This window comes from Barbus barbus (genome assembly GCF_936440315.1).
Source record: "Barbus barbus genome assembly, chromosome: 48".
Taxonomy (NCBI): domain Eukaryota; kingdom Metazoa; phylum Chordata; class Actinopteri; order Cypriniformes; family Cyprinidae; genus Barbus; species Barbus barbus.
In genome coordinates this window covers 18346593-18367123 of record NC_136726.1, presented here as the reverse complement: position 1 = coordinate 18367123, position 20531 = coordinate 18346593, and the positions used below count along the sequence as shown (strand labels likewise).

At 38.5% G+C, this 20531-nt stretch overlaps 1 protein-coding gene across 1 annotated transcript; it reads left to right on the top strand.

Annotated features, from left to right (window-relative positions):
* Positions 1 to 804: 804 nt before the first annotated feature.
* On the top strand, positions 805 to 16324 carry kcnc1b (potassium voltage-gated channel, Shaw-related subfamily, member 1b). The gene is made up of 4 exons (XM_079411435.1): positions 805 to 1771; positions 10565 to 11498; positions 12837 to 13013; positions 14432 to 16324. The coding sequence occupies exons 1-4, from the start codon at positions 1205 to 1207 to the stop codon at positions 14551 to 14553; spliced, it is 1800 nt and encodes a 599-aa protein (XP_079267561.1). The 5' UTR covers positions 805 to 1204; the 3' UTR covers positions 14554 to 16324.
* Positions 16325 to 20531: the final 4207 nt, after the last annotated feature.

Genomic DNA, 20531 nt, shown 5'->3' with positions numbered 1-20531 from the left:
CGTGTTTACACCTTGCAATTCTGACCTTTTTTTCCCCTCAGAATTGTTTTCCTTTTTTCCTCAGAGTTTATATATTGCAATTCTGAGTGGAGGGGAAAAAAAAATCTGAATTGTTTGCTATAAACTCACAGTTGCAGGAAAAAAGTCAAAATTGTGTGATAAAAAGTCACAACTACCTTTTTTTTAAAATATGTAGTGCAAATAAGCTTCCATAAACTATTGTGTAACTATTTACTGAATTCTATGGAGGTCTTTGGTTCAAATATTAACTATTCATTTTTAACAGTAACCATTCCACTTTCCATATCTTTACATCTTTCTACTACACTTTCACACAAATCACCTATTTTAAGTGCATTAGTAAACACCTACTAGGCAATTTACAGTATTTAATTTGGCTAATTGCAGGCATTACTTAACTAGGCTAACTAGTAACCAGGTTAACCTGTAAATTACAGTCGCTTGAATAGTTGTTGCATATAAGATGTTAATTTTTCGAAAGACAAAGAATGCATTGCATAGCTATTGATGTACATTAAGCGCTAGCAACATAATAGACTGTAGTTCATTCGGGGCTATACTTTAAAACGGCTTTCCATACTGTGCGTCTTCCACCCCGAGAACATGTTGCGTTTTTGTTCGCGTGAAAACACATTTTAGATCGAGCTCTGCTCCTGTGAATGAAAGACCCTCCCTTGTTCCTGCAACGCCTGTTTCTTCAGCCCATCATCACAAGCGATCCGCTTCAATGGGACCTCAGGCTATTCAAAGCACCATCGATTGTGCACCTTTGTAAAGGCCACTAGAATTGAAGGCAAGATCTGCTGCTGGTTCGTCTGTTTGTTCTCAAAGAAAACGGACGTGTAGCGTCCAGGGGAAGCTGTAACACAATAGGGATGCTGGAGTTATGAAGGCTCGACGGATGACTGGCGCTGTCCGTTCAGCACCACCTTGCGCCCAATGACACCATAAAAAACCTTCCTGACGCCCTCAAACCCGAGCCGGGGGGTCGGGATATTGGGGTATTGGAGGAAAAACGCGTTCGCATCTTAGAAGTCATTCAAGGGTTTTGGATTTCTATTGTTGGCATGGACACTTTGAGGCGCACCTGGCACAATCGTAAACACATTTGAATTTTCTGAACATGGGTCCCAGCGGTGTGATGACGGTCCACGGGTTGGAGATATGACTAGAGAGGTACGCAATGGGCCAAGGGGACGACAAGGATCGCATCGTGATCAACGTCGGAGGAATCAAGCACCAGACCTACCGAAGCACCCTGCGCACCCTGCCCGGTACTCGACTCTCCTGGCTGGCGGAGCCCGACGCGCCTGATAACTTTGACTATGATGCAAACATCGGAGAGTTTTTCTTCGACCGTCACCCCGGCGTTTTCGCCCACATTCTTAACTATTATCGCACGGGCAAGCTGCATTGCCCGGCGGACGTGTGTGGACCTTTGTATGAGGAGGAGCTGGCGTTTTGGGGGATCGACGAGACGGACGTGGAACCGTGTTGCTGGATGACCTACCGGCAGCATCGAGAGGCGGAGGAGGCTTTGGACAGCTTCACCGGGGGTGCTCTGGATCTCGGACATGAAGACCCGGAGCCTGAGGCGGTTGCTGAGGCGGCCGAGGGGGATGAGGGTGTTGAGATGACCCGGAGACTAGCGCAAGGCGACTCGCCCGATAACAGGTCCGGGCGCTGGAGCAGATGGCAGAGGAAGACGTGGGCGCTCTTTGAGGACCCGTATTCCTCAAAATACGCACGGGTGAGTTCATTGAGAAATGCTATTAGGCTATGTGTTTTCGGAAAAAGCTATGGTTTGCTAGACGTCCAGCATGAAAAGTGCCCAAAACCACATTAAAACCAGTTTACAGAACAGGAAAACAGCTTAGGCATAGTTCAATACCATGTCAGACCAACTGAGGGTCAAATGATCCTAATGAGCCCATCGGTGACTCTTGATTTTGATTGATCATTTGAGAAATCAGTGGTGGATACAACCATTCCACTGGGTCCTTTCTACTTTGAAAAGGTGATTTTCAAAAAAATAAAAATATAAAAAATAAAATAAAATTGAATGAAATAAATAAATAAATGTACAAAGCAAATTTCCACAAGATTTGAAACATTCTGAGGAAAAATCACTATTTGAAGCTAATTTTTAAATTTTTATTGTGATTGAATATAAGAATTCCTGTTGAAAATAATATAGTTTAGTTTACATCGTTTTGTGTGTGTGCGTATATAATAGGCTACAACACACACACACACACACACACACACACACACACACACATACATACATACATACATATACATATATACAGTATATACAGTATATATATATATATATATATATATATATATATATATAGTACAAACTGAAATAAAAAGAATAATAATTCTACCATAATATAAAATTTGAAAATGTTTATAGAATAATACAAAATACTATATACTTTATTTATTTATGAATAGGCCAAAAACACATCCTCATTATAGAACTGAAAAAGAAAATAAATGAACTAATTAAATAAATAAAAATAAATCAATTTTTGTGGTTGTGACAAGAAAAATGCCTATTAAATCTCAAGTCATTTTTACTCATATATTCTTGAGATTTTTTTTTCCCCGTGCAATGACCTAATTGCAGTCTTATGGAGAGATACAGAGACTCTGGGTGACCACATTTCTGAGCACATCCCACAACTCTGGGTGACCTTGAAATAATACCCACCTTCTCTTTCGTGAGATAAAAGAAGCCACGAGATGGGCCATAAATGATGTCATGCACTGCCATGCTTAACTCCATTTGTTTGCAAGTCTTTACCACAGTGCACCTTAGTTTTGTTGTCTCTTCTGCTTGATGAAGGTTATCAAGTGATTGTGATTTGCTGACTGACTAGGGGTTGGAAATAAAGACTGCTCACATCCTTGCTTGTCCATACAGATCATGTTTTGTTCAGGAGCACGCTGCCACTAACTGCAGCTCGCCTGTTTTGATGTGTGACAAGCAGCCACCTCACCTCTAGACACACGTCGGACACACACAGCCCCAAGGCACGCAAACACTAAAGATGCACTCGCATAAAGCATTTAAGGGCTCTTGTGCTGTAAAAGACACACTCCCCTTGAGATTTTATGGGCATTTCATTAGCTCATTTCAAATGTCAGCTCTTTGCCCTCACCGCTGTCCCATCATTGCTCTCAGCAGGAACCCTATAAGCTCTTAATCGGAGATGAACGCCATCCCAGCATTTCCACGAGTTTTGGCAGCCAGATTAATACAGGTCAGCTCTACTGACTCTAGCCCACCGCTTTGGCACTGATGGAGATGGACGTCCTCCAAGATCTAAGTGAGCAGATTGTAGAAAAAACTTAGATGTACAATGGTGACCAAAAGTTTCGAATAATTAGGATTTGAAATGTCTCTTATGCCCACCAAGGTTGCATTTGTTTGATGATCAAAGCATATAGTAATATTGTGAAATATTATTACAATTTCAAACAACTGTTTTCTATCTGAATAGATTTTAAAATGTAATTTATTCTTGTGATGGAAAGCTGTATTTTCAGCATCGTAACTCCAGTCTTCAGTGTCACATGATCCATCAGAAATCATTCTAATATGCTGATTTACTGCTCAATTATTATTGGTGCTCAGTTATTAATAACGATCCTTATTATTATCAATGCTGAAAAAAGTTTTTGCTGCTTGATATTTTTTTGTGGAAACTGTAAAACATTTCAGGATTCTTTGATTAATGTTAATTGAACTGGATTAATTTGAAACTGATTTTTTGTTTTTTTTCATAACATTTTAAATGTTTTACTGTCACTTCTGAATTTATTGCATCCTGGCTGAATAAAAGGAAACATATTTTTTAGTATAACATTTTCAATTGTTAATTTATTTTCTTTCTTTTTTTAATAATAATAATACTTACCCCAAATTTTTTAATTGTAGAGGATCATATTTTCTATAAAAACTGTTTTCAGCATTGATAAAAATAAGAAATGGGCATTTGAGCATTTAAAAAAAATTGATGACATGAATAAATTACATTTTAAATAGTGCTGTTAAACAATGAATTGCAATTAATCGCATCTAAAATAAAGTTTTTGCTTATATAATATATGTGTGTATACTGTGTATATTTATTATGTATATATAAATACAAACACATGCATGAAAATATTTAAGAAAAATATGTTATGTTTATATCTTAAATATATTTATATATATAATATAAAATATAACAACATAAATATAAATAAATGTATGTTTATACATGTAAATATTTTCAAAATATATACTGTATGTGTGTGTATTTATGTATACATAATAAATATACACAGTACACATACATATATAATATGTAAAGAAAAACTTTAATTTTGGATGCGATTAATCCAGATTAATCATTTGACAGCACTAATTTTAAAATACATTCAAATAGAAAACAGATTTTTTTTAAATGCAATAATATTTCACAACTGTTTTTACTAAATGCGGCCTTGGTAAGCATAAGAGACGTTTTTCCAAAAATGTCAAAATTCATTTTATTTCAAACTTTTGGCTGTTAACGTAGAAAGAGTTTCAGGTAGGTTTTGAATGCGGATGACTCATCTAAACAAGTAAATTGTAGGTGAGACTGGTTTTCTAGAAGGAAATATATTATTCATTTGGCTATGGGCTGCTCTGCCAGGAGCCAGGCTGTCCGACACTGTCTGCCGTAGCAGAGAGCTGCTGGATCTGAGGAAAAGTGGCCCGACTCCTGGCAGCACCACAGAGAAACATGAACCATGCTGTCTGATAGCAAATCAAGCAGTAATGGGTTTGATGAAGTCCGCTTATGGACATCGACCACAGCCAGCATTTGTGATTTAGATCATCTGCACGACTTGTTTTTGATACACAGTCTGAGCAATCGCTGAGGCGTGATGGGAAAGTTGGGTTTCTGCATCAAATATGCATTTCTGTCAACGGTGCTGTATTATTTTTACCACGTTTTCTAAATGCAGCGCCTCTCTGCTTCTCAAGTGGAGGCGGCTGGAAAAAATACACAGATTTCAGATGAATTGGGATGTTGGAGTCATGGCTAGACTCCATGCGCAGAGGTGGTGCAGTCAACCTTGTAAACTGTATTGTGCATGCCGTTTCTACACTAGATCAAGTCAATTCAATTGTTTGGAGTTATTTTTAGGTCGCCTCCATCAGGAAGGATATCTTAATTACATTAGAACTTGACAACTCAATTACCTGCTGTGATCACAGATGACATTTTTCTTTATCTTTATCTAAAAGCCAAGAAGCCTGGGAGGGTATGCATTTTGTATAGATAAGCAAAGGGTTTAGGCTTCTTAGAGTTAGAAACTGGCAAGTATTATACAAATAAATAAATGCATGTTTTTCTGTTGCAAACTTGGCAATGGTCCTTTTTCAAAATGTTGACGCTACAGTACCGTACCTCAGTACAGGATCAGGTGAAAGGGTCATTTTGTCTTCGTTGCATGTTTTTTGAAATATAACAGGAAATATTATCATTTTGAGTGAGGCATCCTGTGGTTTTCTGATGTTAGCTAGTTTGTACTTTGCATAGCAGACAACAGATGCCACTCTGTGGTTGATAATGCGTCCTGTCGTTCTCCTACAGTAATGCCTGTGAGGGTGTGAATGTCACAAAACCAGTCAAGAACATGTTCAGGCCATTTTTAATCCCAAAATCAAAAGTGAGAAATAACACAATGAAGTCTACTATTAAGCCTTAACCATTACATTTTATTATTATTTATTGTTATTGTTTTACATTACACATTCTCTTTTACATTAACATCTTTATAATATATATATTATTTCTGTCAAACAATGAATCGCATCCAAAATAAAAGTTTTAGTTTACATAATATATGTGTGTAATGTGTATATTTATTATGTATAGATACACTCACATACAGCATATATTTAGGAAATATTTACATGCATATACGTTTATATTCTTATATTTTATATATAAACATAACATATTTTCTTAAATATATACTTGCATGTGTTTGTATACATATTATATATATACATAATAAATATACACAGCATACACACATATATTATGTAAACTAAAACTTTTATTTTGGATGCGATTAATCGCATTATAATCGTATGACAATAATTTTGTTATATATTATATTTTAAGTCAGTTAAGCTACTCATTCATATTAATGTACTGTACTTCTTAAAATGATAAATAATTACATAAAATATATTATATAAGAATTTATGCATTGTGTTAGTATTTGCTATCATACTTTATGTTGATTAAAATAAAATAAATATTTTCGTACAGTATTTCTTTGCATTTAAATTATTATTATTTTTTTTTACATTTTAAGATTTGTCTTAATTTATTTTAAGAGAACATTAATATTAATATTTATTTAATTTAAAATAGTTTTGTTTTGTGTGTGTAAAATGTGGTCTGTACATATTTTTGTGAGATTTTAGACCAACCAGAATTCTTTTATAGAAACCATGAGATACATTTTTGTATTATTGTCTGTTATGCAATCAAAGCCGATGCCCCTCATTTTGGTGTAAATGGGTCTGGCTTAGTCTAAAACCCTGTTCAGACCCAGAAATTCTTCTGTGAAAGAGAATATAAATGCCAACCACACTGTGCCATAATCGAACAGGAAGTGAACACACAAGGCCTATCGGTTCAGACTGTGTCTGCATGCATGTAGACTTGTCCAGACTCGTCCTCACAGTTATTATCAAGCTGCAGGTCATTCATCAGTCTGCCTGGTTGGGGTGTGTGTGAGTGTATTTAATGAGAACATCTCACATCTCAGCTGCATCAGCATCGCCGCTACACATTGGTTCATACACAAACACACACTTGCACGCAGAATGAATCAGCGCCGGGCCACCCACAAACTAATACAGTTACCAGCACTTTAAGTGAGTTTCAACATTCCCAGCACTGGAGCTTGCATGTTTTTTCAAGGGCTGAAAAATGAAAATGGGCTCTTTAACCCAGATTAAATGGCTGCAAATGATGACGCTTTAGATTGACTGTCAATATGTCTGCAGTCAAAATCCCTATGGGTGTGAAAAAGCACTAGATTCACCGACAGGTAGAGTGCCAGAAAGTTTCTCAAGACTCTTTTAATGTCCATTTGGAAACTGCAAGAGTTTGTGGTTTGGCTGGTTAGCATGGTTGCATTAGCCCCTGCTGGCAGATGCCGTAAATACACCATCTGGACCCAAAAAAGCATTTTCTCCATTGACGACCATTCAAAATAAGTAGATGCGTGTGTGTGGAGAGATAAAACTTAAAATGCACTGTCACTTCAAGTCATCAGTGTGTGACCTGGAGGGTAGAGGGAGAGAAACGGATCATGTTGTGTCCCCTGAGATTAAGGGGATCGAGCTGTTCTTGGGTTTATCTTAATCAATGAGAGAGTGAGGATAAAATGTTCTCATGGATCAAACTGTTGCCCTCTGGGATTTGCAAGGTCGTGAGAATGTGCTTTCGCCCTCAGTTTGAGAAGAGCAAAAGTGATTCAGCAATTAAAAAAAGAGCCTTTTTCAAATATTTGAAGTGATATCTGTAGCATTTGTTATTTTTCATGAATAACTCAAAATGTATATAGGCATCTGTGAAGGAGAAAAAAGCTGTGGTGATGATGTAATCCATGTCTTACCTTGATGAATTATTTTTTACCGCTCCAGTCTGTTCACTGACCGTCTGATGCATATTTGATACAAAACTGGAAAGAACTTGTGAAAACTAAGTTCCAGGTACAATGGCACACATCTATAAAAAATAAAGGCATTGTTTGCAGAAACAGGTTTGTAAAACACAATAATTTTCCTCTATGTTAATAATCTGTAGAACAAACACTAGCATAGTCTTCATTGAGAAGTGTAGCAATGTTAATTACTTCCTTATGCTGTACTTCATCATCTGAGCATCATTAAGATATCAAGTTGTATCCCACATCCGTCTTTGAATAAATCAGAGCATAATTACTGTGGAGCTGTAGGAAATTGTCACGACAATGAGCTGTGATGTGAAACTGAAAAAATAGTCTATTTTAAACTTTTAAGAGCCTTCCAAAAACAAATTAGGCACTGTCAACAACATCTACAATAGGAAATTCAAATATTTTCCATTAAAATACATGGATTCTTTTGAACGTTCATCAATGGATAAAGATGCTTTTTGCTGCCAAATAGAGTTCCTTCATTTCCATAACTCAACAGCTTTTTCTACAGGTCAAAGCGATCTTAGTAAGTGGTGAAAAATGTTATTTATGTACGTTTTTGCGTGTATGTGCTCGTAGGCTTCTTCAGACAAAACGTTTCTCCTCCCTACAAATACAGGAAACGAGGCTCATCTAGGGAATAGTGTCTGTTAGACTAAGCACTGGCTGACCCAGATATAAACTGCCTGTGGAAGAAGAATTTATGTGATAGAAGGAACTGAAGATTTGAGAGGTGTTGCTAGCCATCAGAACCAGAGGCAGATCAGGGGCAGAGAAGGTGTATTAATGCATTGAAACTTCATGAAAACATGGTATATGAAAAAAAAAGAAAAGAAAACATTGATATTTGATACTAGCTTACATATAGTAAATGCATATAGATATATGAATGACAATAATTTGTAATTGGTTATGGTTCAGTAATGTAACAATGTCATTTGGCCATGAGCTTGCTGAGTTTGTAATCGTTTGAGTGAATTGTTTACAAAAATGGTAATTCTGGAATGGTTGCTTAGTGCTGTCAAACGATTAATCGTGATTAATCGCATCCAAAATAAAAGTTTTTGTTTACATAATATATATGTGTGTGTACTGTGTATATTTATTATGTATATATAAATACACACACATGCAGTATATATTTTGAAAATATTTACGTTTGTACATTTATATATTCATATTTTTATATTTTATATTATACAGTATATAAATATTTAATATATAAACATAACATATCTTAAATATATACATGTGTTTGTATTTATATCTACATATGAAATATACACAGTATACACACATATATTATGTAAACAAAAACTTTTATTATGGATGCGATTAATCGTTTGACAGCACTACTTTTTATAACTGAAAATAGGTCAAGAATTGTATTTTTGTTTAGAAATGAGCATGTAATGCATTTGGTAGTGCTGTTTGCCAAGGCATTGTTCATATTCAGGGTTTAGTGATTTTAACAAGTTCCAAGCATTAAACTTTGGCTTGTGACTTGAGAATGATACATCAAATCATGCGGACTGTTTAGACGAAGGGTGCTATTACTCTTCAAAGTGACCTGACTCACAATTTTTGCCCGGTGGACGATAAATGGGTGAGAAAATCCCATACATTTACATTAAAGGGCGCAACCGAGACTTGGTAAGCAGGCACCCAGAAAACCACTGTATTGTAGTAGTGACTTCTAAACAGGCAAGCACGAATAGACCTTTTTTTTTTTTTTTAGAAAATGGAAAAATTTGTTACAGTGATTATTAAATTCCAAGAATGCACTGAATTTCCATTTGTACAATGTTGAGTGCATTTTCCCACCCCTATTATTTATGTGCTGATGGATGATTTTCCATAAGATTCACAGCCTTAATTTAATATTTAATTTGAGCAGAATAATCAATACATACATAATGGATGGAGCTATTCTCAGTCGCCAGAAGATCCCATGCTAGGGAAAACATGGCCAACTTGCATTTATGTAATTCCACCACTAGCCAGTATTCCGTCATCCTGTGGTGGGGCTCCCCTACTGAAATCCAGTTCCATCTGTCCACGTTCTATTTTACAGTAAGCTGCCGTGTAAGTGGTGCAAGCCTCCTCCATCCACTTTCAAAGCACTCGAGGGACCATCTCACCAAATCTGCATGTGGTAACCTTGCCAGAGGCTGACCAGGAATCCCTGGTGAAGGGAACTATGGTTAAATTTATCCCAAAGTGGTGGAGGGCAGTTATATTGGTGTCTTTTTGTCATTCTATGCTCTCCTTGAGAGCGCACAGTGACCTTGAGTTTCAGCTGTTAAGCCCCCCATTTGTTGACGTGGCACTTTTCAGAAGCACGTTGAGGAACTGAAGACATGTCATTATCCAAGTCTTCTTCCCCTGAATTCTGCTGAAAAGGGTGTTTATGAGCAATTAGTGTATTCATGATGTAATTGGATTTATTTTTGTCTGCTCTGATGTTGGGAAAACCTATTTATAGCTTAACTCTGTGTCACAGCTGTTTTGTAAAGAATTCAAAGAACAAGCCTTAAAGGAATTCTGTCATTCTGTCATGATGTTAGAAGTATTGAAAAAGTACCATAAAAGTACATAAGTATAAAGTCTTCTGAAGTCATACGAAAGCTATCAGTGTATACTGGTGCTAACCTTCAAAATTTTCCCAGTTGTGTTCCACAGAAGAAAGAACGTTATACAAGTTTGGAAGATATATTGAAAGAATTGTCAATTTTGGATGACTGTTTCATTAAGGTCCTATATAACATCTTTCTCTCTCTTTTTCCCACAGTGGGTAGCATTTGCATCTTTGTTTTTCATTTTGATGTCCATTACCACATTCTGTTTGGAGACTCATGAGGCCTTCAATCCCATCATCAACCGCACAGAGACTTACATGGTGGGAAATGAAACACGGGAGCGTGTCTTTCCTGAGACGGAGACTATGGTGCAGTTAACCTACGTTGAGGGTGTCTGCGTTGTGTGGTTTACTTTCGAGTTTCTAATCCGAGTGACTACCTGTCCAAACAAATTAAAATTTGTCAGAAATGCCCTCAACATCATTGACTTTGTGGCCATCCTCCCTTTCTACCTGGAGGTAGGGCTGAGCGGACTCTCCTCCAAAGCAGCAAAAGACGTGTTGGGTTTCCTCCGTGTGGTGCGATTCGTTCGAATTCTCCGTATATTCAAGCTAACACGACACTTTGTGGGTTTGCGGGTACTAGGGCACACGCTCCGTGCCAGTACCAATGAATTTATCCTCCTCATTATTTTTCTTGCACTCGGAGTCTTAATCTTTGCCACTATGATCTACTATGCTGAACGTTTTGGAAGAAACCTCAACGATCCTGACGCCAGTAGGGGCACACACTTCAAGAACATCCCTATTGGCTTCTGGTGGGCTGTGGTAACAATGACTACCCTCGGCTATGGCGATATGTACCCTCAGACGACATCCGGCATGCTGGTGGGTGCACTGTGCGCCCTGGCAGGTGTGCTAACGATTGCCATGCCTGTACCTGTAATTGTGAACAACTTCGGAATGTACTACTCCCTAGCCATGGCGAAGCAAAAACTACCAAAGAAAAAAAATAAGCATATCCCACGAGCACCTCAACTGGGGTCTCCCAACTACTGCAAGTCAGTGATTAGCTCCCCGCGACCCAGCACACACAGTGACACATGCCCCCTGGCACAGGAAGAGGTTTCCGAGATCAGATACCAAGGTAAGAGCTAATATTTTAGAATCTGTACATTTCTGTCAAAGTGAAAGGACAGTAAATGATAACCTTAAAGGAGTCATATCATAAAATTGTTTCCTCAGTGGTTCACTAATTTGGTTTTACCACATTTTTTTTACCCTCTTTCTGACTGTAGAAGTTTAGCTCTATGCCTTCAAGACTTACAAAGAATCTCTTTAGCATGTCCTTATTACTTTACCGCAATTGGATGAGTCAGCGCACTGATGAATAATATTTGAAAACAGGGTTTAAAGAGATTGATTTTTTAGACAAGGGGACAAGTCTTTCAGTTCTGAAACTAGAGTATGTTACATGTTATGTTACACATAAAACAACTTTTATTTGAAAAGATCACTGAGCTTTGTCATGTTTTGACTCTTTTAATGTTACTCATTAATCTGTTAGTTTAGCATGTTGATCTGCTGAGCTCTGGATGTTTAGCTTGAACTTGAGTTGGATGCATCTGAAAATTTAATCTACAGGTAGGTTTGATTTTAGACATTAATTAGTAATAAGTTCTAAGTAATTAGTGGTCTTGTTTGTGAAAATTAAAAAGTACTAATAGTTTTAGTAATGCAGAAATCTTTTAATTTCTCAGTGGATTTGCTCTCATGGAAGCTTATTACTACTCTAAGCTTTCACAGGCATCTAAATTACAGATAATCCAACCTAGCAATTAAAGGTAACTACACACTATAGAGTTTATGCTATGTCAGAGAATGCTGAGAATCTATTGATATAAAAGGGCATGGTATGTTTTAAGGGACATAGGGGGGAAAGGGCTTGTGAAACTGACAATGAATTGTGTGAACAAAAGTTGAAAATATTTATAAGTAATATAAATTGAATTTTCTACATGGTTGTCAGGGGTATTCATTCCTGTTCCTGGAGACGCAATGTTTTACAAAGTTCAAATCCAACCCTGCTTCAACTAATCAACTGCTTTAAATGTTTAAGTAGTCCTGAAAGAGATTACCTGTTATTAGTGTGTTTGCTTAAGGTTGGAGCTAAACTCGGCAGGACATTGGGTCTCCTGGAGCAGGGTTAAGTAACCTTGACCTAGGTCATGATATAACAGGACAATATGGCTTTCTAGCATTCGAAACTATTAGAGCCAGGTGAATTTGGATAGGTGTACAATCACACATGGTGGGAAAAGCATCCCTTTTTCTTGCAGAAATATCATTTATACATCAGCAGGTTTGAACTTTGAGAGTGGTTTGGCTTTCTGGATGTGTCGCAGTGTTGATAGCCTGAAATAAATCCTGCATGTCACTTTGCATCAATCTGTAATAAGTAATCTCTATTTGCCTGTGACTGGAGATTTTAAAGTGAACGGGGAGGCGTCCAAAGCTGCCCTGGCCAATGAGGACTGTCCTCACATCGACCAGGCAGTGTCGCCCGAGGAAGTCTTCAGCCCCGTGGACCGCGAGAGACCCTGCTTCCTGCTCACCTCCGGAGGAGAACGAGCCAATCACAAGGGGGGGAGAGTCAGGAAGGGTACGTAACCAGCCAATCACTGCTAGCCGTCAGAGCACTGCCAGTGCTGTGTCTGAAAGTGGAGCAGCTGTCAATCAAAGATGCTCTTTCGGTGCAAAACGACCGACTGTCACTCAGCCTTCTTTCTTGCAGTCTGATAGCTCCTTAGGTCTGCCGTTACTCTAAGGTTGACAGGAAAAGCTGCGATAGAAATGACATATCCAAGTAAGCCGTCAACCGGCTTCTTTTCATTTATAGTTCAGTCTGAACAAGATCTTTGAGAAGAACATTCCGTGCCAGTTTTCCCTAATGCATTCATGCGAATGCAGTACGTTTTACAGCACGTATTTCAGGCAGATTCAGTGGACCATTATGTAAGGGTCCAATTTTAAATGAAAAAGTTACATTGTTTATGAAAAAACAATGGTTTTATACGGTAAATGAAATAAATAAGCTTTAGCATAATGTCTAGCAGTGTGCTTGTTTGCATGCAGATTCACAATGGCGGGTGGTCCTGGTGATGGTCTCACAAGAGATGCAGCATGGGATATGGGGCATGTGGTCACATGACAAGAACTCAGCCAGTCAGAAGCTCTCAGTTGCACATTAACAGCAAACAGGTGCCATTAGCCATGATACCCCACTGAAAAGACAGCTTCCTAGCATGAATTCCCATGCTTATCCAAGCTTGTTAGGTGCTGGTCCAACTGATGGGGCCAGCATGGTGATGCTGGATGACCAAAGAAGATTTGCTGGTAGGGCTACTTAAGTACTTTTCTTTGGACACTGCTACCAGTATGCATAACACAACCAACTATGCCGGTCATTTCAATAGAGTGGTCAAGATAAGACTATGCCAGGGAATCAAAGTCTTTCCTTAACTCTTGCAATAAAGGTAACACCTTGAGGACAAGAAAGTGTTAGGCTAAGCATTAGATACAAGTGAAATATTTCTGTTCCTTTCAGCCCTGTAGTTAGCCCCATATTTAACAGAAGTAGGATCATCTGGTAGCTAAACAGCTACAGTACCATTAAACTGGGTGTACATGTACGGTTGTTTCTTGTTGGGCTGATGTGTCTGGCTGAGTTCTTTGATGTCTCTCTGAACCTGTGTTGTGCTGTACAGCACTGTGAAACCACCCCATGCATGCAGTAGACAGTTTGAAGCATAGAACGCATGGAGGATGATGCAGTTGACTTGGCAATCAGTCAATGTCAACTGGCTAACCATGCACATAACAAGTACATGACAAGGCAACACTAACCAAATCTAATCTGCGCATACGCACCACATACAGTACACGCACCTCAGCTATCTGTCCATGAACCTACTTTAAGAAGCATATTTATTCACAAGCAAACCTTGGCAGAGAGTCTTTGTATAGAGTTGAAGGCTGCTCTGAGGTTTTACTGAAAGCCCTTTTTCTCTTCAAATGAAGGTTATGAAAAGCCATGGAGCCATAGCAGCATGTCTGGAGGCGTGGCCTCAGTGTCGGCCCTGCCCTGCAGCCCGCCCTGTCTCATGCAGCAGGTCCACTCTCCCATCCCATCCATCCTGTAGCATGGACAACAAAACTAACCAATCAGAGGCCCTCGCTCCGCAGTGCTGCACTGAGACGCCTGCTCACACTGTGTACCATCCATCCCTCATTAAACTCTTTTTCATTTGAACTCTTCTTCACTTCTTATTGTTCCTCTTGCCTTCTCTCTTCCTCTGCTTCTCCTTATTTCCTTTCTAATCCTCTGCCCTTCTCCCTTTTCCTTACTTTTCCATTTTCTCTTTCATATTCTATTGTCTCTTTTCCTTCATCTTCCTCTTGTTCTTCCATTCTTCCTCCTCTTCTTCTCGCTCCCACATCCTCTGCGCTTCTCCTTCCTCTTCCCCCTCCCCTTTTCATATTCAATTTCTCTTTCCTCTTCCTCTTTTCCTATCTTCTCCTTCATCTTCCTCTGCTACTTCCCTTGTCCTTCCTCATCTCTTTCTTCTCTTCTTCACCTTCCTCTTGCTTCATCTCCCACGTCCTTTTCCGCTCCTTCTTATTCTCTTTTCCTTCCTTATCCTCTGCCCTTCTTCTTCCTTTTCCTTCTCTCCTTCATCTTCCTCTTTTCATTTGCTCCTTCCTCTCCTCCTCCCCCTTCTTTCATATTTTTTTCTTGCTACTTCCACTCTTTGCATTATTCTTCCTCTTCCTCCTCCCTTCCCCTTCCTCTTCCTGTGACCTTCCTCCTCTCCTCTCTTCTCTTCCTTCCCTTTTTTTCTCCTAATCTTCCTTCTCGTCTATTCTTGTCCTCTTCTATTTCTCTTCTCTTTCTTTTCTCCACAGTCTCTCATCTTCCTATGCAGTGGTCTCATCTGACCCCCCCACCACCACCTTCTCTATGCTCTCTCATTTCTTTCCTCCCTTTCGATTTTCTGCACTCTCATTTTTCCCCTTCTCTCTCCTTCATAAGTCCTTTTTTTTCCCAAACCCTGAGTGTTTTAAGCAGTGGTTTTCATTAGGTGCTATTGGACACCATTGAAAAGGAAAAAAAAGATGAGACAATGGCTATTTCATATATGATATAAGATAAAGTTAGTTTGAAGTGACACTAAACAATCATGATTCTAGTGATGCACACGTCATCAACATAGAAATTTGACTGAAGAAACCTCATTTGCATTTGCATGCCTTGCATGGGGAAACTATCTGAGAAAATGTAAGTTTAATGAAAATATGTAAGAAAAATATTTTTTTCATCCAAAGCTTCTTTAAAAATATCTGATGCAGAGTATGATATCATTTACGATGACATACAATATATGTAGCAATTAGTATTTTATTTTTGCAGACATTTTTTGCCTTTCCCCAAACTATGGTCTCTGGTGTTTTTTAAACACCCTGTATCTATTAGTAGCAGCAACTGAGTCGACCAATAAATTAAGATACAAATAGTGAAAAAAAAGCACTTTAACTTTTTCTCAAACAGAGCAGGCAAATTTAAATAGCAGAATTTCAATTACAGTACCAGCTATTATATAAATAAGGTTTTATTTTCACAAAAAAAAAAACATTTTTCATAAATTCTGTTTCAAATGTGATTTTTCTGAAATACATACATGTGTATATCACATTTGTAAATGTGTAACACTGTAGCAAATCACACAGAAAATATACAATATAGATGTATTGTGCAGTTGACAGAAAAAAAAGTCTTGAAAATAAAATAATCATTGTGCTTTTGGGATTACTTGGGGAGAGGTAAATGCATGCACTTTTATGCAAAAATACATATGCGAATGACAAAACTGTAAATATGAACCTTGCATGAAATAAATTTTGTATCCAATCTGTATATAGACTCTGGTTTTCTTTGACAGAACATGCATACATGAATCCCCCGGTTGCTTGGCAATAAGCTGTGCCTGTATTGTGATGTCTCTTTGATCTTTCACCCTATCTTTATCACTAAGCAGTTTTTCCTGGCAGCTATTTTTGGACTTTACAGTCCGTATTTAAAGTTGCAATTATGCACCAGTGTTACTAGCTCATAATTCAATCCTGGTAAAAGGATGCACAATCACACTTGGATCTTAAAAGGTCGGAAAGGTCAAAGAGAGAGCATGTGACCTCCCGGTAAAGCGGGGGGGGGGGGGGGGGGGGGGTTGAAACAGGAGAGCCGAGGCAGGACTAGCGATGATCGTGCCCTGTTTCTCACACCGGAAGCATGCCACAAGTCATTAACCGAGCATGTCACACCGTCCCACTGCGTACAAACCCAATCACAGCATGACCCGATGAGTTAATCGTATTAACAATAACCCGCAGACTTACACCGGATCTGAATGAATGCAGCATGGGAGAGTGTATGGTAAACCCTGAGTTTACCATGAGCCTGTAAAGCAGGGTTCCTCAAATCTTTCCCTGGAGGGCCAATCTGCTCCAGAGTTTAGCTCCAACCCTGATCAAACTCACCTACCTGTGATTTTCTAATGATCTTGAAGACTCTGATTAGCATGCTCAGGTGTGTTTGATTAGGGTTAGAGCTAAACTCTGCAGGAGTGGGCCAGATTTGAGGATGCCTGCTGTAAAGAATAGTCATAGTCACCTGCTTGAGAGACATCACCCTGTTTGCTTGCACGGTTCGAGGGACAACAATCCCGCCAATCTTCTTCATCCGCCCAACCCCCTCCCCCCATGTTTCTGTGCCGTTCGTTTGGTGTATTAATATGATTTTCCTTGTTGTTTGTTGTTGTTGTTTTCTCTTCGTGTTTTTTTAGAGAACCAGCGCGCCAACCGAAGCAGACAACCAACCGAGTCAGTGTGTGTAATGAACCATGGTGTACCAACCACTATGTGTGTCAACCATAAACCCACATCCCCCACCTGATAGTAACGTATTTAGCACGCGCGCGTGTGAGCGTGTGCTGTGCGTTTGTTGTAGATTAGCACTTCTCTTCCGAGTTGTGACTGAGAATTAATTCAGCGTAGATGTAGCACAGTAATCAAGAGAAGCTGTAGTTGTTCAGCCGTATGTAGCATTGTTTCGTTCGTGGTTTATTGTGCTGTCGTGCCTGTTGTTTCTCCATTCGTGAGTGTCAGTGTTGTACATGGTGCTTGTGTGTGCTAGTGTTGTGAAAACATACCTTTCTTTTATCTCGTTGAAGTGTTTGTTTTAGGTTGTTTAAATTTTGTAAAAATGTTACTCCAGTCATTAATCACATTTCAGTGGGAAAAAAGAAAGAAAAAATCCACAAGCTTTGTGATCATGTTTGAGTAGGGAGAAAAAAATTAGCAATTGTTTTCCCGTATTTTGTACTATTGTAGTTACCATGTAGATAATGCCTTTTGCACTGTTTGCACCGTTCACTTTTACATTCCTTTCTGTAGAAAAAATGGCAATTTGATATATTTTGTAGCTCACATGTTTGGTTGGTAACTTTAGAGATGCACTGCGTACTAATCAGGCGCAACTAATCAGGCTCCGCCCACAATGAAATGTCACGGGTTCAAAATTTTACTTGTCTTAAATATTTGTATTTGACACTAAATATAGGTCGATTGCGTTCTGATTAGCAGTGAAAATATGTAGTCGCTGAAAATGTATTGTGCATGTTATTTTTTGACAGACAAAATGTTAAATTTTGTTGACTTTTGAAAATCAAGTTCTATTTTAACTAGAAAAGGAGTGGTTTTGATGCACAAATTATTTTTTATTGTCTCTTATATCAAAAATCTTTTATTTAAACCCATGAAAATGTACATAATAGTGTCCCGTTGATCGTGTTTTGATTGGCTGTGATTCAGCAAAAAAAGACGCTGTCGCTGAAAATTGACATGTTGCGCCTGGTTGGAACGCGGTGTTGGATTTGAAGGTAAAAAACTAAGGCTTGTTAGCACATTATTGGGACCAAACTCAGAATTATTGAATAAATGGCAACACCATCATTGAGTTTGATGAGGAAAATGTTTGATAAATGCTTAGTTTGCATCTGAAACTTCAGTCTGAATATGCAAGCTATTTTGAAAGCCACATATTACGGCGGTTTTCGTAGACACCATCACAAGAGACAATCCTGCACAGAACAACAACACAATTCTTTATAGAGAACATACAGGGTTTATGATGGAATAAACGAAAGGAACCGATACTGTGTCTCAAGTTTGTTTCGACATTTATTTTTCATTGTTGTGAAAATATGAAGTAAACCCAATTCTTTGGGACCAAACTAGTGCACTACCAGTTGTATCACGGTAGTTTCCTTACAATATGCTGGACTGTTCAAAGAGCCAACCACAGCAGAGCACAAACAACAGTATATACAGTGCCCTCCAAAAGTATTGGAACAGTAAGGCCAATTCCTTTATTTTTGCTGTAGACTGAAAACATTTGGGTTTGACATCAAAAGATGAATATGAGATGAGAGTAACATTTCAGCTTTTATTTACAGGTATTTTCATCTGGATCTGATACACAACTTAGAAGATAGCACCTTTAGTTTGAACCCACCCATTTTTCATTACCAAAAGTATTGGAACATGTGACTGACAGGTGTGTTTTGTTGCCCTGGTGTGTCCTATTAATTGATTATTCAAACAATAAATAGCACTGAATGTCTGCGCTCAGTTTCAGATCCGTGCAGACTGCATTTATAGTTAGTTAGACGTGTAACCAACATGAAAACAAGAGAGGTGTCTATGGGTGAAAAACGAGCAATTGTGAAGCTGAGAGAAGATGAAAAATCAATCAAACCATTGCACAAACACTGGCAATAGCAAGTACAACCATTTGGAATCTCCTGAGGAAGAAAGAAACCACTGGTGTAAGTAACACACCTCAAACGGGTAGATCGAGGAAAACATCTGCAGTTGATGACAGAAACATTGTGACAGCTGTAAAGAAAGACCCTAAAACAACTGTTAGTGACATCGGCAACAACCTCCAGAGGGCAGGAGTGAAGGTATCACAATCTACTGTTCGCAGAAGACTTCATGAACAAAAGTACAGAGGCTACACCAGAAGATGCAAACCACTCATTAGCAAGAAGAATAGGAGACGAGCCTCAAAAATTCTGGGACAAGGTTTTATGGATTGATTTTATGGACCAAAGTGATGGAAAGGCTAAAGTTTGGAGAAAGAAAGGATCTGCTCATGATCCCAAACATACAAGCTAATCTGAAACACAGTGTACACAGGTGTACATTATAGTACACATTACACAAGTAATGTAATGGCTTGGGCTTTCACCGCTTCTTCTGGGACAGGCTCATTAATCTTAATTAATGATGTAACACATGATGGCAGCAGCAAAATTAACTCAGAAGTCTACAGAAATATTTTGTCTGACAATTTACAGAAAGATGCAACCAAACTGATTGGGAGATCCTTCATCATGCAGTAAGATAATGACCCAAAACATAATGCCAAAACAACAAAGGAGTTCATCAGGGGCAAGAAGTGGAAGGTTTTAGACTGGCCAAGTCAATCTCCACACTTAAACCCTGCAGAGTATGCATTTTACCTGCTAAAGAAGAGACTGAAGGGAGTAACCCCCCAAAACTGAAAGAGGCTGCGGTGAAAGCCTGGAAAAGCATCACAAAAGAAGAATGCAAAAGTTTGGTGATGTCAATGGGTCACAGGCTTGATGCAGTTATTGAAAGCAAAGGATTTGCAACTAAATATTAAGTCTTTTTCACTTTAATCTATGTTAATTCTATCTGTTCCAATACTTTTGGTAACATGAAAAATGGGTGGGTTCAAACAAAAGGTGCTATCTTCTGAGTTATGTATCAGATCGAGATGAAAATACCTGTAAATAAAAGCTGAAATGTTAATCTCTCATCTCATATTCATCTCTTGATGTCAAACCCAAATGTTTTCAGTCTACAGCAAAAATAAAGGAATTGGCCTCACTGTTCCAATACTTTTGGAGGGCACTGTAATAAAACCTCCAAAGGTTCACAGTCTTTATGACTGCATAGTTTTTGTACACAGTAAACATCGAACTTCCTAGCAAAAGGCGGCATCCCAAACGTCTGTGCTGTTTTGTGAGACGTTCCT